Source organism: Topomyia yanbarensis, chromosome 3 (genome assembly GCF_030247195.1).
Source record: "Topomyia yanbarensis strain Yona2022 chromosome 3, ASM3024719v1, whole genome shotgun sequence".
NCBI lineage: Eukaryota > Metazoa > Arthropoda > Insecta > Diptera > Culicidae > Topomyia > Topomyia yanbarensis.
This window is the reverse complement of record NC_080672.1, coordinates 292,634,759-292,658,713: the sequence shown is the minus strand read 5'-3', so window position 1 is coordinate 292,658,713 and position 23,955 is coordinate 292,634,759. Positions and strand designations below refer to the sequence as shown.

At 38.8% G+C, this 23,955-nt stretch overlaps 1 protein-coding gene across 7 annotated transcripts in view; it reads left to right on the top strand.

The window, feature by feature from the left end:
- LOC131691135 (cAMP-dependent protein kinase type II regulatory subunit) overlaps window positions 1-23,955 on the top strand; it is a 348,167-nt gene that overhangs the window by 174,206 nt on the left and 150,006 nt on the right. For all 7 annotated transcript variants that reach the window (XR_009305723.1, XM_058977317.1, XM_058977315.1 and 4 more), the window contains one exon: window positions 18,419-18,649. Coding sequence is in view for 6 of the 7 variants with exons in the window: in XM_058977317.1 (XP_058833300.1) it covers window positions 18,436-18,649 (214 nt within the window). In the remaining variant the exon portion in view is untranslated. The remainder of the gene's footprint in view (window positions 1-18,418; window positions 18,650-23,955) is intronic.

Here is a 23,955-nt window from a genome sequence, read left to right as displayed (position 1 = left end):
TGATGACTATATTTGCACTGTAAATAGTAGCGCCAACTTGCCCCGCGTGCGTAACCGCCATCTTACTCCAACCGCATATTTTACAAAAAACTATTTAAAAATATCTTTTAATAATTTAATATCTATACGGTACTAAAAGCTCTTTTTACGCGCTATCGAAAAATAAAATAAGTTGGGAAATAGGTTTAAAATCATCCTAAATAACACAAAGTGTTTAAAATTAAAAAAAAATACTTGGTATGCTCGAAAATACAATGTCGCCCAGAACTTTTACAAAACAAAATGTTTTTTTAACCGTTGTGTGTCCGACGCGGTACCCGGGTACCTTTTTAAGTTTCAATTAATTAAATTCCTATGTTTTATCCATAGCTGGAAATTGAAATTTTGTGACATCTTAGAACTTCACTAAGTCAAGCTTTTGGGTTAATAATATTGTTGATATAGAAAGGGTGGGAGTGAGGAGGGGCTCCTGAATTTTTGACATTAAAAATGTCTTACTCCACTATCTGGGGCTAGGTGTCATTCTAAAATCTAAACTATCTCCCATGTAACGAAACTATGTAAGGTTTGCACGCTTATAACTCCGATATTACTAGATGGATTTTAATCATTCATACACCAACCGATTCAGAAACACTTAACTTAAATATTGGTAATAATTTAATATCTCCCCAATAAAAGTAGACTTTTGGAAATTGGTAAAATTAAAAAGTTCACAAAAAACGGGAAAAATACCATTCGTGAGGCAGATTTCTCAGACACAGCCGTCAAAAGAGGGCAGCTTAGTTGCTCAATGATACACGAAAAGTCATAAATAGAAGCAACGCATGTCCGTTTAAATCAGTTGTTGCTCTTATCCCACACGAGCAACGTCGTCTCCGGGCGATGCAATAAGCGCTATCGATTTTCGGTAACGTTGGCATTTGCACACACTCGCACCTAAGTGACTAAACCATATACGGTTAGTTTATAAATAGAGGTGACGCGTACCCGTTTGAATCAGTTTTTGTTTTTATGTCGAACGGGTAAAATCATGGCTGCAGCGTCTGGGCACTACAATAAACGGGAGACGCTATGCATTTTCGGCAGCGGTGGCCGTGTGCGGATTTGTCGGGTACCAGCATGGTGTCACAGAATGATTTGCAAAGTGGGTGGGCGGGGTGGTTTGGATTTAATTCAATACGGTGTGTGCTGCTTAAGGCTCAAGTTACCTCAAGGCTTGGTAGTGTGCGTAAGAAAAATTGTGCTCAGCTTTGCCACCAGATTATCCATTTAAACCTTTTCAAAACTCTAAAAGAAGAATATCAGTCGATTTATTAGATCATCACGATTCAATTCATGCAAAATACCTGCCGGAAAAGCCATCGGCTTAGCTGAATGGTGCTTTTGAAAATGTGGCTGTGGTTTTTTCATTGCGCTGTTGTGTTGCGTACCCCAGCACGGTGTGGTAGTGTGACAAAAAATCACAGCCACTTTTTCAAAAGCACCATTTAGCGAAACCAATAGTTTTTCCAGCAGCTATTTTGTATGATTTGAATCGTTGTGATCTGATAAATTGGCTGATATTCTTCTTTTAGAGTTTTGAAAAGGTTTAAATGTATAATCCGGTGGCAAAGCTGAACACAATTTTTCCTACCCATACTACCCAGCGTTCAAAACTAACACATGCTCAAAAAAGGTAACTTGAACCTTAAGAGTGTTGCGTTTGAAAAAAATATATTTATTTTTATGCATGCGTGTGCGTTGTAACTTGTTAATCCATGTTTACGGCGCTTTGTAGCTGCGTAGGGTAAAGAGCCAATTGGTTTTCATGTTTCATATTTCGGTTATATGTTTTTTATCAGTAAGGCATCTGACAACGTGCTTCTGTAGTTATTGCACTGTTCAGCAGCGTAGTATTTTATATAGGAGGGCACACTCAGGTTTTTTACGCGGATTTTGAAATTTACGCGGTTTTCATTAACGCGTTTTTTTAAATTTACGCGGTTTTCATTTACACGGCCTGTATCCCCTGCGTGAAAAATCTGAGTGTAATTGCATCGGAAACAATCACATTCCCAGCAGAACTTTTTGTTTTCTAATTTCAAATAGAGGTGTGCGCCGATGCATTTTTAATCGGCGGCGGCGTAAGCGACATTTTTTGCCGGCGTTGGCGGCGTCACGCCGTTGGACCCTAACGGCGGCGGCGCGCCGGCGTGTGTCGGCGTGACGAATATTGACGCCAAGGTAACTAAAAAAAATTCTTAACAGTACAATTCCTTTCTCAAATTTTCGGTTGCTATTGTAACAGACTTCACAGCACATACAAACAAACGTTACAGTTTGAAGAAAATCTAAAAAATCATCGCCCACGATGTACTAGCGACATCTGTTGAACACATTGCACAAAATGTAATTCTCGCAACCATATCAATTTTTTTTCAACTGATGCTCCAATAGTGACCACCCTGCTTGCCAAATGCAAGATAATAAATGAAAGGTGGAACTATTTTTACAGTTGTAAAATTTGAAGAACGAAATAGAAAAATTGGCGATGTCGCATACTACGACTTCGCATGAAATAATGATTGCAATGGACAAATTTGAAGAATGCAGAGTAACGACTGTATTTCAATGACCCATAATAATTATTTATTGTTCTATATTTGGGAAATTAAGTAACGGTAAAACAGTTTTTGTTTTGTTTGAGGAAATTAATTGTCGTTGTCGTTTCATTGTTTTTTGTTTCTATTTAGTCATCTTTACCGTAAGCCCGGGGACAATTGACAGCTCCCATATATTGAATTCATAAGCAAATTTTGGGGTGATTTGGTGATGTCATGGCGGCTCGAATGGAGCAAAATTTGAAAAAGGCGCATCCCATTTATTATTTTCCATATCTGTGGAAAATAATTAATTTAAGCATTTCTACCATTTCTTTTTGCTGCTAGAATTCTAATAAAACATAAATTCTATTCAAAACGAATGGTTAAGCTTGGTGGTGATGTACTTTCATTGGCCAAAATGTTTTTCATTTACATGTCTCGAGATAAAAAGCACCAATGATTTAACGGTTTCAAACTTCACACAACAAGAAAACCAAAACATGTTTAGGAGGGAAGAGAGTCGGTTGTTAAAAACAACGACTTCCAGCTAAATATATAATAAGATTTATGTAACTTTGGTGACGGTTTTCAGTTAGGGATAAATTTATTCTCTAATAATAGTTTTCTTTATTCACATTTTGGAATAAGCTTTTTCTAAATGTTGTTCTAGCTGCATTGACGGCGTTCATAACACACGTAATGAAACACGCTTTTCTCTTGAAACTTTTTCGTTTCGTTGTTCGTGGTACTCATACAGAGAAGGCATACAAGCGCCACCATCAAATCGGTGGTGCATATATGAAACAAGAACTATCTGTCAAGTTGTCCCTGGGTTGTTTACCGTCGCTCTTTTAGAATCCCGCAGATATCAGGAACCCTAACACGAGGCGTTATTATTGGCATTACTACGCAGAAATGTAACTTTTAATGATCGTGTAAGGACACCTTTCAAGGTAGACACATTACTTCATTTTTCAGGCTGGTGTTTACTTTTACTTCTTGTAAGTACAAAATCGCCAATGATAAGGAATACGATTCCCTGGCACTACATTTTCTTACAACGTACGGTCTGCTTCTATCTTGAGTGCAAAGTATGCTCGATTTGCTGAAATAATACAGATCTACACCCTGACGAAACCTAAAAATAGTTACTATCAATCACAATCATTCCACGACTTGACGTGTTAGCTCCTGTTAGGTTGAAACTGATCACTAAACAAGTCTGATTGAAAATGGTCTGAGCGTTCTCTAGTTTTTGTAGCACCCGCACCCATCCAATTTCTCCAGCAGTTCCGGGGACCAACAAATTGTAATCCATTGCATACATTCGATACACCGAATCAATTAAATTACTAACGTCCTGTTATGTGCTTACTTATCGATCGCCATCGTGTTGTAACTTAAGAAATGGTTGTGAACAACTCCCACCTTGGGCACTTCGACAAGAATGAATTTCACATTTCCGGCCCATATTGTTTGTTTTGGTTTGTATGACACGGTGTATTTATTAGAACAATTTTATGCAAAAAAATTCAGCATCTCTGAAACTTCGGAATATGAAAGAATGGGCTTTCCCCTTTCATTTGAAACTAAGATCAAAATAATCCGTCGGGGGGTCCAGAGTAACTTTTTTTTGAAGTTTTTTTCCGTAACAATATAGGTTTTACTACTGGAGATAATTCATATTTTTGTCCCTAGATGGTGCTTTATACATTCGAACAACACTAAAAGTGAGATTTTGATAGAAAATTTAATTGTCTACAAGTTTGTTGACCACTGAAAATTGATCTGAAATCATCCGGAAAAGTTGTTTAAGATTTTAACAAAGTTATATCTAAGATAGTTTCACACGAGGCCTAGTGGTTTGGAAATATGTTTTCTCGCACTTATTATATTACCAAAAAAAAAATAATTGGGTTTAGTGGCATGAAAATATTAGACGGGATTCATTACGTTGACAATTCTAATTGAACTTCTGAAAATTAGGATGTTTGACAAAGTCAGAAAACTATTTGTGCTTTTGGTTTGTAATATTTCCCGATAGGTTCGAAGGGACTACCATTAATCGGAAGGTACCAAAGCAACCATAAGTTCGGATAATACTTAAAAAGCACACTTTAAAGTTCACGTAAAGTTCTTAGCGAACTTTCAAGCTGCTTAAGCTTTAATGGAACTTGAAAGCTACTTAAGCCGCTATTAGACCATAAAACGTACTGAAAAATTACTTAAAACGAGAAGCTTGTGCAGATCCCTTATACGAACTTTTGGTTGCTTGGGTATTGCTTGGTTACAAGGGTTTGCTTACATTTATGTTCTGTTACACGGGTGTTTTAGAAAGGACCAAACGTCGTATAATTTAGGTTATGATCGCTTAAGTCAGCTATTATAATTCCGTTCAAGACGAAATGTTGGGACACACCGTTTCTAATTTAACGCAAACCACAGTAGTAGCTGTCCAAATTAGTGGTTAGTGTGAAATGATTTATTCAAATTTTCTCCGCAAAGCATATTGTGGCAGTTGGATTTTACGGTCATTTCCTATCAATTATGCGAGATATCGTTACTAAATTGATCCTAGATAATGCGATATGTATTACTTTTGAAAACAAAATATGATTTGAGTACAACAATAACCTTAAATACATAGAAGTCCTCGAATATATCCCAAAAAAAAATATCTTGACCCAAAAACTCAAAGTTTTTTGTTCACTGTTTGTCACATTGAGTTAATTTTGAAAACGGATAACCAGCGTTTTTAACCAAACGTTGCAATGAAATCCGCGAAATATTGCAATGGTGCGTTAAAAGTTTCATTGAGTTTGTTCAAATAAAAGGTTGAAGTTCAGGACAAGTCAATTTTATACGAAGATGCTAACAGAGTAGGAGATTCATGTAAGAATAGTTATCAGTCATCCCTGAGAACAATCGAAAAAATGAAAAAAGAAGGCATACATAATTGAAAAGGCTTTTTCTGCGGGAGGAATCACTTACCATCACGAAAAAGAATATTAACAGTTATGTGCCCAACAAAAAAAAACACCTTTAACAGGCCAACGTGGGTACCCGGGTACCCGCAATTTGAAATGCTCATAACTATGGCTTCCTTTAACCGATTTGGACACTTTTAGATGTTTTGGATTCAGAAACTCGTCCACTTTTTGATTCTGTAAAGTTGAACCGGATGAATGGATCTGGTTCTTGGTAATCCGGATTTTCCGGGGTAATGTTCCAGTACTAAGGTATGATTTGTAAATTTTAATAATGTCCTAGCAATATTAGTATCAAAACTCTTCAAATTGTCTCGGAAGTCTGTTATTTATTGTTACGGGACCCTATGACAATTTAAAAAATGGAATTGAAATGGAATGGCCACTCACGGCCCCACGGGAACCTGCTCCGGAATGTCCGTTCCGGGGTCAAATCACCAAATGGTTCCAAAACCACGAGATACAGCCTACTGATACAATTCCAAGAATTTTGATACCCATATTGCCAGAATTCCATTGAAGTTCACAAATAGTATCCCAGTACTGGAACCTGCTTCCGGAAATCCGGATTCCCGGAAACCGAATGAAGTAACCCGATTCATTTTTACCACGTCCAAAAGCGGATGAGTTCCTGAATCCAAAACACCCAAAAGCATCAAAATCGGTTGGAAATTACCTTAGTTATTGGTATTTCAGTTTTGTGGGTACCCGGGTACCCACGTCGGCCTGTTACGTAGTAAAAAAATTCAGGAGCCCCTCCTAACTCCCTCCCTTACTATATCAACAATATTATTAACCCAAAAGCTTGACTTAGTGAAGTTCTAAGATGTCGCAAAGTTTCGATTTCCAGCTATGGATAAAACATGGGAATTTTATTAATTGAAACTCAAAAAGGTACCCGGGTACCGCGTCGGATACACAACGGTTAATATCATACTAGTTTGGTCAACACTTCTCATCCCAAAAATATGAATGGTGCCCTGTATCAGGGAATTATAATTTTCAGCTAAAAGATGACTTTCCAAGGTCTCAAATTCCGCTGAATTCACTATTGAACTAAATACAACTATTTGGCAAATAAAAAAAGTGCTTGTAAATTAACAAACCACTAGGTCTTCTGTGAAACTAACTTAGACTTAGAATTCGTAAAAATATTAAACTACTTTTCGGGATAATTTCAAATCAGTTTTTAGTTAGTAACAAAGTTGTAGACAATTAAATAATCTATCAGATTCTCACTTTTAGTGTTGTTCGAATGTCTAAAGCATCATCTAGGGGCAGAAATATGAACTAGTTCCATTGTAAAACCTATGTTTTCACGAAAAAATACTTCAAAAAAAAAAGTTGCTCTAGACCCCCCGACGGATTATTTTGATTTTGGTTTCAAATGAAAGGGGAAAGCCCATTCTTTCATATCCTGAAGTTTCAGAGATGCTGAATTTTTTTGCATAAAGTTGTTAAAAAAAGACACCGTGATGAGATTAAAAAGACAGTAACGTTTTCGGATGGGTGCGGAAACTAAGTAACGCAATTAGCTCTGTGTCAAAATCTCACTAACGCCACCGATTTGTAATTGAAATCGACCGTTTTTTCTACGAGTGATGAAAATTCATCTCGTGTTACGTCTTATTTGTCTGTGATACCGGGCTGGTGCAACTGACACTGAAAATCTTTCTTGAGTGGGGCTAGATCACACGATGAATAATTTATGAGACTAGAAATCTTACCCTCTGCATCGCCACATCTGTGCACCAGCGTCGCGAAAAGTCAAGATCACTTTGCTCAACTATTCTTCGGGAAAAAAAAATTTAAAATAGGTGACGATTCAATCAATTATAAATAAACCTCGCATTGAAAATAAATTTTGTGTTTTCACAAAAATAGTTCACGTAAAAAAAGACATTATACTGAAATGTTTACTAGGTGGTTGTGTCTGAATATGTTTAATATTTTTATGATTCTAATTCATAACTCGATGAAACATTGCTTCGTATTAACTTTATTGACTAAAACAGTCAAGAATTGAACGACGTGCAACGATTTTCGTAAATTCTCGTCGTGTTATCGTGATATTTTAGTCTTGAGCTTACCGTTGGATTTTTTACACAGAGTCACGTGTCTTATAGTTTTCTAAATTATTTCACGGACATGAGTTGTGGCTAGGTAATGTATTTTGCTCAGCGCAGTTTCATTTAATTCCGAACATTTCTCTGAATTTTAACAAAGGAATAACAGGGTTACAGGTCCTAGTAATGTCTTTGTATCTAATGCTCGTGCCTATGAGACTGGTTGCTAGCAGTTGTACACAATAGCTCACATAGAAATTTCAAAACCAAAAAGCAGAGCGAATAATCCATGAATGATAGTCTGCGTTCCTTGTAATTGTTTACGTAAGTATAATAAGATTATTGTGGAAAATTAATTACTTCATGAATTACATCATGAACAGTTTCACAAACTCGACTGGTGAATCGTGTGTAGCATAGTAGGAATTAAGAATCGGTTAAAAAATCAATGAATAATACACTGCGTTCCAGTGAAATTGATTACGTGCAAAGATTAGGATCAGGCACATAATCGTAAATTTCAGGCACATATATCCTTAAAGTGGAAGTTTTTTTAATTTGTGGACCATTTCACGCACACGAATGGTGAATTGAAACTTATATGCTCACAATCATAACCAGTTGACGAAGCAAGAATGGATCTTTGAATTATATAACGAGTATCGTGTAATGGTTTTCGAGAAAATATCAAGATTATTTTAATTTTGTAATCCAATTGACGACCACTAGTACCAAATAATGATCAAGATGTGATAAATCATCAATCAGTTAACGTCGTATATTCGGCCCATGGACAATGTTCCTAGATTTGTGGATAAAATTATGAGTCAACAATTTTAGAGTTCGCGAATTGTCGGCGCGGGAAAAATGCATCGGCGGCGCGCCGCCGATCTACCGTTTGGCGTCGGCGTACGTTAAAAATTACCGGCGGCGGCGGCGTGACGCGGCGGCGCACAGGTCTAATTTCAAACACTTTTGTTTCGTACTGCACACAACGGAAAATTTTAAAACAGAACTTACCGTCCCAGCAGCAGTTGAAGCGGGTCGATTCAAATTCAAGCCATGTCTTAAGCGTTACTGGACTTAAAATTGTTTTCCCAGTTTAACCAGTCAGAATATCTGTCCTACCCTATGTATTTAAAACACAGTTCTAATTGCGTTTTAAGGTATACAACAAATACGGTTGGGTATACTAATTTAAATTTTAAAATAAATCTGTTTTAAATTATGAAACAAACCGCTGTACTGAAGATATAATTATGTCAGTCCTATTACCACATAAAACACCTATATAACATAAAACGCTGCAGAATTGGTTTAATAATACAATGTTTACACTACAGAGTTATAACACGTTTTAATAATTAGCAACAAGAAAAATGTCACCAAGATAGCATAAAAACCCGTTTTAACTGGTAGTGCGAACGTTGCATAACAATGTAATTTATCAAATAATTTCATTTTTCCACCACTAATCGATCAAGAAATACGTACACTTAAGATTGTTTACTTAAGTTCATTAGTACATTATTGAAAATTTAAATGGAAAATGAAATTTCATATTTTATGGAGAATCTGTATATTTCCGTTGGCGGGCGTGGGTTTCCTCATCACAGCTCTCAATGTGGAACTTTTCTTTTGAATATATTTTCTGGACAGACCAGCCTATTTTTACTAGATGGATCAGCCAAATAATGCCAATCACCTAGTGAGATACTTGATTAAAAGACCTTCAATAAATTATGTTTTAATGGGGAGGGTATATAGCAAATTGTAACATATGAAAACAGGCGAGTGAACAAGAACGTGTGTCGATATGTGTGATAGATAAAAAAGCTATATTTTTAATGTCACCGTGGTCGTGTCCTGTACACAACCCTTTAATTTTTTTATTACGTAACAGGCCGACGTGGGTACCCGGGTACCCGCAAAACTAAAATGCCCATAACTAAGGTAATACCCAACCGATTTCGATATTTTTGGCCGTTTTGGATTCAGGAACTCATCCATTTTGGACTTGGTAAAAATGAATCGGGTTACTTCGTTCGGTTCCCGCGAATCCGGGTTTCCGGAAGCAGGTTCCAGAGCTGGGGTACTATTTGCGAACTTCAATGGAATACTAGCAATATGGGTATCAAAATTCTTGGAATTGCATCAGTAGGCCGTATCTCGTGGTTTTGGAACCATTTGGTGATTTGACCCCGGAACGGACATTCCGGAGCAGGTTCCCGTGGGGCCGTGAGTGGCCATTCCATTCCAATTCCATTTTTCAAATTGCCATAGGGTCCCGTAACAATAAAAAACAGACTTCCGAGACAATTTGAAGAGTTTTGATACTCATATTGCTAGGGCATTATTAAAATTTACAAATCACATCCTAGTACTGGAACATTACTCCGGAAAATCCGGATTACCAAAATCCAGATCCATTATTCCGGTTCTATAGTACAGAATCAAAAAGTAGACGAGTTCCCGGATCCAAAACATCTAAAAGTGTCCAAATCGGTTAAAGGAAGCCATAGTTATGAGCATTTCAATTTGTGGGTACCCGGGTACCCTCGTTGGCCTGTTAAAGGTGTTTTTTTTGTTGGACACATAACTGTTAACAAAAACACATTGGATAATGGGTTTGACATAACTTGAGGTACACAATGAGAGGCAGCGCTATATATCTAACAGAAACGAAGACTAGGGCATTGCAAAAAAAACTTTTTTTTGAATTCTCAATGCCCATATTGTGACAAATTTCAAAGTAAGCTTAGATGCCAAATTTCAGATCATTTGGACAATTTTAGACTCCTGCCCACATTGCATGAAATTTTTGAAATTGGTAGGGGAGACCGGGGCTAGTTGGCGGTGTTTTCAGTTTTCATTTTTTACCGCTTTGATTTTGGTCGATCTTGCAAAATAGAACACGTTGCATGAAAGGGCAGACTATTGTCAACATCTCTGAATTTTATGAAAATGTTTCATACGTTGTCTTTGTTTCTAGAGACAAAAATATGTGACGCGGAAAAGCCGCCAACTTACCCCAGCCCCGGGGTAAGTTGGCGGTATGAGTGGGGTAAGATGGCGGAATGCCAAAAAATAAGCAATCAAATGGAAGTTCCTTATGAAATGTGCAGATTGTCTTTTCAATAAAACTGTATATTATTCGACACTTTTCATTATATTTCTGTCTCAATACCCCGTCATTTTGACTTCGTCGCGTACTCCATAATCAAAACCATATTTTCGAAATTCTTCAGGCGATTGGTCGAAATAATTGTCCCCTGCATTGACGAGAGACACAAGAAAAAGTTTCTCTTAAAGGGCGAACACGAAATTATTGCGACACCGAAAATGTCATGCCAATTTTCTTATAATGTTTAAAATCAAACCAAAATTTTAGGGTAGTTTTATACAGATATTTACTTCAAAAATCAAAAGAAAAGTTATTCGATGGAGCCTTGAGTGTAAAATTGAACGCATTTTCGCTTGATGCCCTCCATCAAAGTCTTTTCAGTGTCATCCGGTACCAGTTTCTCAGTTTTTTCCATTTTCTTAACATGTCCTTCTCGTCTTCTTGCTCTTCCGAAGTTCCCGCTTCATCATTGCCCAGTACTGCTCCACCGGGCGCAGCTCCGGACAGTTTGGCGGATTCATGTCCTTTGGAACAAAATGGACAGAATTGGCCTCATACCACTCCAGGACACTTTTAGAATAGTGGCATGATGCCAAATCTGGCCAAAATAGCGAAGCTTCGTCGTGCTGCTGCAAGAACGGCAAAAGGCGCTTCTCGAGACACTCAGATTTATAGATTTCGCCATTTATTGCGCCCTTTGTCACGAAAGGCTCACTCCTCAGTCCGCAAGAGCAGATGGCCTGCCAAATGAGATATTTAGAGGCGAACTTCGACATTTTATTCTTCTTAAATTTGTCGTCTACATAGAACTTGCTCTTGCCAGTGAAAAACTCCAACCCCGGAATTTGCTTAAAATCGGCTTTTATATACATCCATCACACAGCAGCCATATTTTGTCAGCATCTTCTCGTAGAGCTTCCGTGTCCGAGTTTTAGCCGTCGATTGTTGCCGCTCATCGCGGTTTGGGAAGTTCTGTACCTTGTATGTATGTAGTCCAGCTCTCTTCTTTGCATTCTGGACGTAGCTCTGCGACATGCCGATCTTTTTAGCCAAATCACGGCTTGAGACGTTGGGATTTGTTTTAATCATCCGCTTCACCTTTCCCTCCGTCTTTTTGTTCTCCGGTCCCGGTTTTCTTCCAGCTCCTTTGCCGTCGTCCAACGTCAACCGCTCCTGGAACCGCTTCAACACTCTGGAGACGGTTGAATGGTGAATGTTCAACATTTTTCCCAACTGCCGGTGCGACAGGTCAGGAAATTCCAGGTGTTTGGAAAGAATTTGTTCTCTCGACTCGCGTTGGTTCACCTCCATTTTCGTTGAATCGAAAAACACGACTTCGAGTTTGACAGCATGTAAACAATACACATCAATGAGAAAGTGTGCAAAATTTGGTTGATTTTTACCCAATGGTAAAAAGTTATGCCCTGTTGAATGTATCGCAATAATTTGCCCCGTGTGCGTTACCGCCAACTTACCCCAACCGCATTTTTTATAAAAAAGGATTTAAAAAATTACTTTTGTGTATGGATAGGTGTAATATCTATACGGATACTGAAAGCTCTTTTCGCGCAATTCTGGGAATATATTGAAAACCACCTTAAATAACACAAAATGTTTAAAATTAAGAAAATTTACAAAGTATGCTCAAAAACACAATATCACCCACAGCTTCTACAAAACAAAATGTTTAACAACAAAAACACATTGGATAATGCGTTTCACATTACTTGAGGTTCACAACGATAGAGAGCTTTTTATGTCTAATAGAAACGGAGAAAAGGGGATTCCGCCAACTTACCCCAACCGCCAACTAGCCCCGGGCTCCCCTACTATGGAAAAATATAGAGGAAAAATATACTAAATGCTATAATTGTTGAAGTAGCAATCAGAAAATTACAATGTATACCTCTTTTTAAAGGAAATGACCTAAGTCTTTGAAGGGGATATTCCTTTTTCTAGAATAATTGGGGAAAGTGGGGTACTGGGTCATTTTGGCCCCAAATCCCCTATTTTTCATAATTTTTTTCTTTGTGATGCAAATCATACATATTTTGGAGTTTTTCTAATGTGAACAAATCTCAGAAATCGAACGGAATCTTGTCCGAATACGGGAGGTTGGGGTTATAGGGTCTTTTGTCATTAATATTAAATTTTATAATTTTCTCGTGCATATATCTCTATGTTTCTTCAATCAATTTTCATGAAATGTAGATTGTTGAACGCGGAAAATTCTTATGAATACAACAAAAATGAATTCGTTAGCGGTAAAATTCAGAAACATCAAATTTTTGGACATTAACTCCACAAATCACATTTTTTTCGTTAAATTTCCTAATGTCTGAACATCCCCTATTTTTCCAGAATGGAAACTTTTCTCATGCGATCGTCAAGCGTATTTTACACTAAAAGTAGTAAAGTTAATAAGAATTTTGTTGTTAAATGGAGTTAATATGCGCAATTTTATGATAAAAATGTGAAATCGAGACTATATATCAGATAATTTGATGTTTCTGAATTTTACCGATAACGAATCTATTTTTATATTGTTCCTAAGGATATTTCACGTTTAACAAGGTACATTTTATGAGAATTGATTGAAGAATAATAAAGATGTGCATAATATGCACAAGAAAATGATAAAATTTAATATTAATGACAAAAGGCCCTATAACCCCAACTTCCCGTATTCGGACAAAGGTCAAAAAGGTTCCGTACGATTTCTGAGATTTTTTTCACATTAGAAAAAATCCAAAATATGTATGATTTGCATCACGGAGCAGAAAAATTATTAAATATATGGGATTTTGGGGCCAAAATGGCCCGGTACACCACTTTCCCCTATTTGTCTTGAAACAGGAATGTCTTCCTTCAAATACTAAGGTTATTTACTTTAAAAAGAGGTATAAATTGTAATTTTCTGATTGCTACTTCAAAAGTTATATCATTTAATATATTTTTCCTCCATATTTTCCCATATTACAAATTTCTAAACTTTCAAGCGAAGTGGGCGGAAGTCTAAAATTGTCCAAATGATGTGATATTTGGCATCTGAGCTTACTTTGACATTTGTCACAATATAAGAGGGGGGGCCTTTGAGAATCCAAAAAAAAATTTTTTTTGCGATGCTCTAACGAAGACAAACGGATTCCGCCAACTTACCCCAACCAGCAACTAGCCCCGGGCTCCCCTAATTAACTTAATCAACATGAGTTCAATGTTATCTTCTTGTGATTATATTTTGAAATGGTGGTGGAATGGGTTTGGAAGTACTGTACTTCATACACCCCATATACCGAAATAAGATGAAGGATTTCTGACGCATCCTCCACTCCCACTGTACTAAACCCCACCGTATGGGGGTGTATGAAGGAAATGCGGGTGTAAGGGTGGTACAAGGGGAGGGGAGTGATGGAGGAGGGTGGTGTGATGGCAAGGTTGGGGGGGGGGGCGCTGAGTGGCGACACACCTTTACTCAAGCGCAAATGTTGCCTTTCATTTGAGACTTGGTTTGAATACATCGGTTCAGTCATCACCTAAGAACCGATGTGACTTTAATTGTGGAATATGCCTGGAATCCGGGACTTCTGGAATCGTCGATAGTGGACCATACATTCAAAGAATGTTTGATTGGCAATCAGTGATCTAGACGTGCGAATCGAAGTAATTTGGTGACCATTTCAATAGTTTTTAGCATCTGCGGTGTTACGATTGAACCGATTTATATGGGATTCCAGTGTAACCTTACTAACCAACCTGTAACTCCGGAACCAAGAGTCAGAACCGAATGAAATTCAGCAGCAGTCAACTTGTAAAAATCGGTAGAGAATTCGCTGGGTAATAGGTGTGACATCAGCTTAGGAACCTGGCGAGTTCCGCGGAGGCATCATGAACCGGTGAATAGGTGGCCAATAAGGTCAAAGCTGCTTTGATTTATCATTAGTGATCCAGACCCGCAAACTAGAGTAATGTTGAACCCATTTTAATATGTTTTGCGTCATTTGGACATCATTGTCGTACCAATTTATATGGAAATTTGCTGTGCGACCGTACTCTTCAACCCGTAACTCCGGAACCGGCATTCGGATCAACTAAAAAATCAATAGCAGCTTATGGGAGCGTTATACCTTTCAGATGAAACTAAGTTTGTGAAAATCGGTTCAGTCATCTCTGAAAAAAGTGAGTGAGATTGTAGTCACATACACACACAGACGCACATACACACGCATACATACACACAGACATTTGCCGTACACGACGAACTGAATAAAATGGTATACGTCACTCGGCCCTCCGGGCCTGGGTTAAATATTCGGTTTTCAGAGCAATTGCAATATCTTTCTATTGAGAAAGGCATCATTTGCACCAATTCGAAGTAACACTTTCTTAAAAGGCTAGGAGCTACTCAGCTAAGATTATAATGCGTACTGTGGAATCTTTGAAACCGATAAATCGAATAAGATTGACGGGTCACATTTTGTAAATGCCTTCAATTTCATCTTAGTTCAGTCTATATTAAGCTATATAAATAACATCTCACTGCTAGGTGGATGAAATATGTTTTTCAAATAACAAATTTGCTCACGGAATGACACTCAGCTAAGCGACTCTTAAAATAACCTATAAATCAATAATCTCACATTTTACAGTGAAAAGACGTGACTTTCAAAGCGTGTTTACGTGTAGGCTTCATGTACGTAAATGAACACCCTCCAAGTCAAGTATAAAGATTTCTTCGAACATCAGACGAAATAATGTAGACGCAGGCCGCCGATTTATCGCGTGGAAGTTGATTACGCTGCTATCATGGGAAAGATGCTCATATTTTTATCTTCACGCCGTAATCAATTGTTCGACATGTGTTACATACAGTAGCAGCAGCAGCTACAGAATATAGCATCAGCAGATAGGCTTGATGGGTACACATGCCTATCTACGTGCACACAACTGTACCTTTGTTGCAATGTTAACGGAACCGATTTATTCATTGGGATGAAGAAAAAAACGAAATCCGTTCAATTCTTTAGAACGAGGCCCTGGAATGCATGAGATCTGGAGTTCGTGTATAATATTGATTTCAAAGCATATTCAAATAGGAAGTTCGTTGACATATGTTAGTATTGATATTTCGATACTAATTCTCCCCAATTGAAAACAGTTCCTGTTATCAGAATACGAGTAAGGGATTAGCGCCAAATTACCCATTGAGATTAGGAATCGCAATTTGGAAAGATTATAACAATTGATATCATTATGATTCCCGATGAACAGAAAATCGTTATTCGATATTTGGGAGTAATAGAGTTCCGTACCGATGCAGTTAACTTCCCTTTTTGACATCTACACGCAGAAAAAAAAATTTGTAAAGATAAACAAATTTTGGTTTCAAATAACAATTTTCCCGTTTGATATAGTGACAAACAAGATTCAGGTTTGATTCAATCAATGCTGTTGCTTGAAACAAATATTTCGTTTGAATCAACAAAATCATGATAAGTGTAACCCAACAAACAAGTTCGAAGAAACAAAAACAAATCTTTTGTATTAACCAAAGGACAGAACAACTCAAATTTAGTTGAAAACAAACAAACAAACTATTGGTTTTTAACAAAGGGATCAGTTAGATCCAACAAATTTTATTTTGATTCAACAATGTTTCTATTTAAAATGCAAACAGAAGTTTTTGCTGAACTAAACCAAATGCATGCTTTCGAGAAACGCCCATTTTAGTTTGAAACAGTCATTCGTCACGTTTTAGATTCAACTAATCGTTTTGTTGATTCAAAAAGGCCTGATTCTTCTGCGTGTAACTAGTATGTACTGGTTACATGGGGTTGGGAAAAATTTGTCAATGATTCGGTTGCCTCGAAGAACATCGCAAGTAAGTACATGTAAACAGTACTAGCGAATTATCAAAAATTAACGTCACCGTAAAGAATTCAATTAACGTTATTTGCCATCTTCAAAATAAACTATATAAACACAACAAATGAAAAAGCCGGGTTTCAAGTGAACGGTAGGAAATAGATAAAAGAGTGCAATGCATAATTACGCGTTCAAGAATAGCCCGGTGTGGTCAACATAATAATGACTCTTAACCAACGGTTCATTTAACTTTCAGCATCCTTTCCTCTAGTATCTCAGCTCTCTAACCGCAATGTGATTGTTTGAGATTGATTGGAAGCAAAATAGAAAGTACCGTAACTTAGTGTGTCTCTAGTCAGTTTTTACCCTCTCCTAACCAGGTAACTCATTCTATTTAACAACAGTGCTGCTGATTTTCAGTTTGTAGTTTAATTAAGATGCTTCTGTGTGAAACTCTTGACCATACTGGATTGATTGTAGTTATTGTTAAAAAAGCAGTTGTTGAACACTTTGTGTGTAAAATGTACAATCGGTTGATCGTTTGACGGCACCGGGGGTTGAGTAGTAAGCGTGACCGCCACATGACATGCCAGTTGGTCTGGGTTCAATCCCAGCCGACGTCGTTGAGATTTTTCTGAGGTGAAAAAATCTGTGATCACGTCTCCCTTCGGAAGAGAAGTAAAGCCGTTGGTCCCCTGTCCATGAGTTGATGGATCGATATCTAGTCCGGATAGTGGAATCACCTTTCTGGCGTCGGTAATGCAGAAGTAGAATCAAACTTCTATACTTACTAACAAATTTCCTTCTCCCCGTGATACTTGTGGAGTGCGCAGTAGTATATACGGCCTCTAGCAAAAGCAAGTATCGGACTAACATTTCTTCCCTTTCCTTCCGCGATCTACGTTCGGGCCTGACCGGCGCCGGCATTGATCAATAGAACAGTGTAGGGTTACCAGGAGTTGCACATTGAAAGATGTTTCGCTACTCCCAAGCATAATTATCTACTGATTCCCTGTGCAACTTCAGCTGGTCCAGATTGATAACGGAGTAGCAGTCAAAGGTTGTCGCGCAAGCTCAAAATGTACAATCGGTTAATCTTTTAATTCAAGTTTAAAACATGTTTAAGTAAAACTACTTTGTAACAACTGAATATATTTTTTGCCGGCTTTTATACAGAAGGTTTTTTTAACGCTTAAGGCGAAAATTCATTTTTTTTATTTTGTAAAAAAAAATGTCACAGCTTCCATAGGGCTACTACAATAATATTGAGACATTATTCGTATTTTTTTTTTCAAACAACATTGCGCATTTAAGTGTTGAACGACTCTTCCATCGAAGCGCCCCGGTCCGATTTTTACGCTAGAAGTTTATATTCGATTTCAACATTCTAATATATTTTAAACGATTTTTACGAAGCTTCTTTTATTCTTCCGAGTTTTATTTTCGAACGCTCACATCACACCGTCTCTTTTTGACGGTACGTACTTTGTGCATATGTGTACAAACTGGTCATCTTGACACTAGCTAACAGTGCCAGTAGTTGGGTCTCTGTGGCAACGCGGCCAGGGAACTGATTGCCAATTTAATTATCTCCCATTAAAGCAGCAGCTCTTTAGGATACCGTTTTGCTGCCTGCAACTACTACTATCATTACTTCTATTGCAACTGCTAAATAGTCTAGGGAATCTGGTTACGCGCGTTAGCTAATTTAACGCACTGATTAGCGCTGTCGCATGATGGCTGACTAACCGAGATTTTAACGCGCTTGCTTTTCCCTTTCTTTTGCTTTTCCAGATTGTGACAGATACATTATGTCGAGTCAACAGAAACATCGAATCCAGGTCCCCGACGGATTACGTGACGTGCTGCTGGAGTTCTCGATAGCATACCTACTGGAACAGCCCGGCGATGTGATCGACTACGCGGTGGAGTTTTTCTGCAAGCTGCAGGAAAACCGAAAAACCACCATGATCTCAGCGGCCGATCCCTCCTCGCCGGACGAGAGCATAATGTCACATGAAGAAGGTACGTGCTGCTTTGTTCTTTACTTGGTTTATATATAATGGCGGAACTCGTTCTGTAGAAAAAAAATATTAAAGAGAAATTGGAAGGTTTACGACAAGGTCGGTAGTGGAGGTCGTTTTAATTTCTGTCAGAATGAGAATTTGGAACTGCTTTTAAAATTTTCTTCCTGCTCAAAGAAAATTTGAACACTGCGAACCATTTCAACACCAAATGCTATTTTATCGAGTTTGGTCTTTTTCTTAGAATTCTAATGACGTGCATGTCAGAATTCTAATATAATCATGGAACTTCGATGGATTTCTTAGCTTTTCGATGGAATCCCTAATCGCTTTCTACAATTTTCTGCTCCTGAAATTCCCGCCGAAATTCCTCTCTGGACTCTTTTGATATTAATCTCAAGATTCTTGTGGAATCCTACTCATGATTCGGGTAGGAGCTACTCTGGTAGTGATGGATTCTGGAAGTATCCTCACAGACTGCCTGTGATATCCTTAAGAGAATTCCTGAAATTATGAATAACAAACCTATCTATTTGTCTTCAAAAAACTAGTTTGCCCCGAATATATACATGGCGTACATCCGAATGTTTGTTTGGGATACTGTTATTATTCCCTGGACATGTTTAGTTTTTGTTATGATTCTTGTTCATAATTTGGGAATACACAAGTGACAGTCAAATGATGTTCATGATTTCAGGATCTGATTCGCGATTTTTGTGATTTCTCATCACGTTATCGTGCTATTTTTTCATGAGTTTACTATCGGATTTTTCTGTCAGACTAGCTCGATTTATTTCATGATTCCAGGATCTCATACACGATTTCCATAATTTCTGTTAACGTAACCGTGATATTTTATTCTAAAGCTTACTTTCGTCTTTGACACGTTTAGTAGGTAATGTAACTAATGTTCATAATATTAGCATTTTTATCATGGTGTTCGTAAATTCTCTTCTCTTCTTTTATCGCGATCTGTCATTTTTTAGTTATCATCGGGTTTTTTTTACTCGGAGTAATTTGGCAATACAAACTAGATCATAAAAGTGTGACTGATTCGCGGCATCTTGCTCTGTGAACTATATTACGAACACTATTTGGGGTGCTCAGCGCAGTTTTCGTTTGCTTTCCAGACATCACACCCAATCTTCTCAAATGAATAACGATGTTCGAGGCTTACCTATTACTGGTCGCTAGCAGCAGAGCATTTTATGAAAAAGAGCATGTAACAAAAATGATTCCACGGATAAACTCAACCCGATCAGAATGAAATAACAAGATTATAACAGAACACAATTTTTGTAACATATTGTGTTCTAAATTAGGTCTCGTTAGTAGTTAAAATAACAGAAATTTATAACAAGTAATAATGCGAGATATAATTTTGAAATATTTCTGTTATGTGTTTCTGATCGGGAAACTGCGTGGAATCGGCATTTTTTAGTTTTGTGGGGAGATGTGAACCATCGCAAAAAGTAGAAGAGATGGAATATTTTTGCGATTTATTCTTATTAGGGCTATAGAAGATAAATTTTAAGATATTTCTAAAGTAAAGATGAAATGGAAAATCGATCTGATTCACAATGAGTCGGTGACAACATGATTCGCGTCAAGTCACCTGAATTCGCGGTTATGGCACGGGGAAATTAAAATTGAGGCAGAATCCTGTTCTTCGCATAAAATTGAACATTTGTATATCATAATATGTATGATTTATCCCTGATTTTCGAATCATGATACTGCTCTTTAAAAAAAACTATAACCCAGTGAAATGTATGGTTCACAACTCCCCACTTTACATATTTTCGAAAAATACGTATCTCCATCGAAACACTAAAGGTTCAATCAATTTTTTTGTCAGTCAAAGCCAATTGCCCAAGGAATGTTTTACACTAATTTACTTGGAAATCAGCCACATAAAGGGACTTCACATACTACAAATGCAATTGAGTAAAAAAAACTTTTTGTTTGGTATACTAAAGTCGCTAGTTACCTGAACATGAAGAACATCAGTTAATGCAACATTTGGTAATGAGAAAGTTACATCATGACATTAGAAACATTTAACAGTAGTTACCACATTTTTATCATCTATAGCTTAGCGGGAATTGACGGTGTTCACAACCCCCTATGGTTCACAACACCCCACCGTCCCCCAACTGTTATACTAGGTATCATGAACCACCTCACGAATACATGAATAAAATTTTGTGAACCATTTCACGAGCACAAATGATCAATCGTAACTATTGTACTGGGAATCATAAACCAGTTCACGAATACATGAATGTTTTATGATTTTGTGAACTATTTCACGAGCACATATATTTGATCGTAAGCAATAAATTAGCAATCACGAATTAGTTCACGTGGATTGAATGGATTCATGAATAAAATTTCGAGTTTCGTGAAATAGTTTACGAAAAATGTGCAGAATATTTTGATTTTGTGAATTATTGTATCTGTATCTATGAAATGAATCAACCTTTGGTTTTATGAAAAATGTACATAAAGTTGTGAACTAACTCACGTACAGAAAATTGATGTAGTAGTGACAGGGCAGATACCATAACTGAAGTACACAATACAAAAACAAATATTTCCACTAATCAATGCGTTATGCGGACGTTACTGAAGGGAAATTGAACATAATTTTAAAACACATGATTTTTGTTTTCGTGACGTATAAACGCGATTTTTTCAGAATTTATGGCACTTTATTCATAATTTTAAGAGCATTTTTTCGTGCAGAGCTCTTGTGGAATCCTTCTCAAGATGCAAATCTGAGTTTCACAGTGGTTCAGTGTATATGTACGTCTTTCAGTTATCATTTGTCGGTTAAACTTTAAGATGAGTTTAACACTCCGATGCGTTTTTTAATTTTTTCCCCTTCCTTATCATTTTGTTTTCGTTCTTCTCCACTCGTTTGTTCTTCCGAAGGTCGTGGCTCAATAGGTTTGAATATGATGGAGTTCAGAACAGTTTTGTGACATATCTTTCGGCACAAAGTCCACAGAATTAATCGCATCGTTCTATCTCAAACATAGCAGAAGTCGTTTTTGGAGACACTCAATTTTGTAAATCTTACCGTTCATGGTGTTTTAGTCACGAATGGTTCACCATGTTTACCACAAGTGCACATAGCTTGCCAAATCAGGTACTTCGATGCAAATTTCGACAGCTTCTTCCGTTTTAAACGGTCATCAACAGCAAGCTTGTCTCTACCCGCGAAATATTCTTGTCCCGGCAACTGTTTAAAATCTGCTTTGATGTAGGTCTCATCATCAATGACGAATACCGGTAATTTGTTAGCCGCATGGTCTAGAGTTTACAGGCGCGCGTTTTGGTAACATGAGGCTGGTGTCTGTACAACGGGAAGGTTCCCGGTTCAAGAGGTAATACACCCCTCCGCCGAGGGTGTGGCGATTGCCAAGATCAATGGTGTGTTCTATTGCAGCTGCTACGCCCCACCAAGGTGGCCAATAGAACAGTTCTACCAGATGATCGACAGGCTCTCGTCGGACCTCGTGGGCCGGAAACCAGTAGTAATAGCGGGAGACTTTAACGCTTGGGCAGTGGAGTGGGGCAGCCGCTGTACAAATAGCAGGGGTCAAGCGCTAATGGAAGCGCTTGCGAAACTCGATACTGTGCTAGCTAATGATGGCTCCGCTAGTACATTCCGTAGAAACGGAGTGGAGGCGTGGATTGATTTGACCTTTGCCAGCCCGAGTCTGGCTCCAGGCATGGAATGGAGGGTAGACGAAGGCTACAACCATAGCGATCATTTAGCAATCCGCTTTAAGATCAACTATGGTGTGCAGCATCCGAGGGCGGGAGATCCCTGTCAGGTACGTGGGTGGAAGTCCAATCACTTCGACAGCGAAGCTTTCACCGCGGCCCTGGGACTGGAGGCCAACACCGACAGTCTAAGCGGGGATGCGCTGGTAGCTGTTCTATCACGCGCGTGCGACGCCACTATGCCGAGAAAAACACTGCCAAGAAACGGTAGATGCCCGGTATACTGGTGGAGTGCCGAGATTGCAGCTCTACGGTCAGCCTGTCTCAGAGCTAGACGTAGGATGCAAAGAGCTCGCACCGAGGATGCAAGAGAGAACCGCCGTGAAGTGTTTCGAGCTGCGAAATTGGCCCTTAACAAGGCTATTAAGAGCAGCAAGAGAGCGTGTTTCGACAACCTGTGCGAGAGTGCCAACGCGAATCCGTGGGGTGACGCCTACCGGATTGTGATGGCCAAGACCAAAGGGGGCTCCTCACCGCCAGAACGGTCTCCGGACCGGTTGGCAACGATTATCGAAGTACTCTTCCCGTCTCGAGCCACAAGCCCCTGGCCACCTGCACTACGAGACAGTGCGGGCACGGTCGAAATGGTGGCTCCAGTGACGAATGAAGAACTACTCGCAGTGGCTAAATCCCTAGCAATGAACAAAGCTCCAGGGCCGGATGGAGTTCCAAACAACGCTCACAAGGCAGCGATCATAGCGAACCCGAACATGTTCAGGCTAGCTATGCAGAGATGCCTTGACGAGTGCCGTTTCCCCGATAGATGGAAAAGGCAGAAACTGGTGCTGTTGCCGAAGCCCGGGAAGCCGCCAGGCGACCCATCGGCGTACAGACCAATCTGTCTGATAGACACGACTGGCAAACTGCTTGAGAGGATCATCCTCAACAGGCTCACCCCGTACGCGGAAGGTACGGACGGTCTGTCAAGCAACCAGTTTGGCTTTCGGAAGGGTAAGTCCACAGTGGACGCTCTCAACTCAGTGATAAATACTGCCGAGATAGCGATCCAACGAAAAAGGCGAGGTATTCGATACTGTGCGTTAGTGACACTTGACGTGAAGAACGCATTTAACAGCGCAAACTGGGATGCCATCGCGCTCTCGTTACACCGGCTTAGCCTACCGGTGGGTCTGTACCGGATCCTGGAAAGTTACTTCCAAAACCGCGTACTGATATACGAGACCGATACCGGTCAGAAAAGGGTTCCGATTACCGCCGGAGTCCCGCAGGGCTCGATCCTAGGCCCGGTGCTATGGAACCTCATGTATGACGGGGTTCTGAGACTGAAGTTCCCTCCTGGGGTCAAGATCGTCGGCTTTGCCGACGACGTAACCTTGGAGGTCTACGGGGAGTCAATTCCTGAGGTAGAACTAACCGCAGAACACGCGATTAGCACGGTGGAGGAATGGATGAGCGCGAGAGGCCTGGAGCTCGCTCATCATAAGACGGAGGTAGTTATCGTCAACAACCGCAAGTCGGCACAACATGCAGTTATCCATGTGGGAGAAGTCG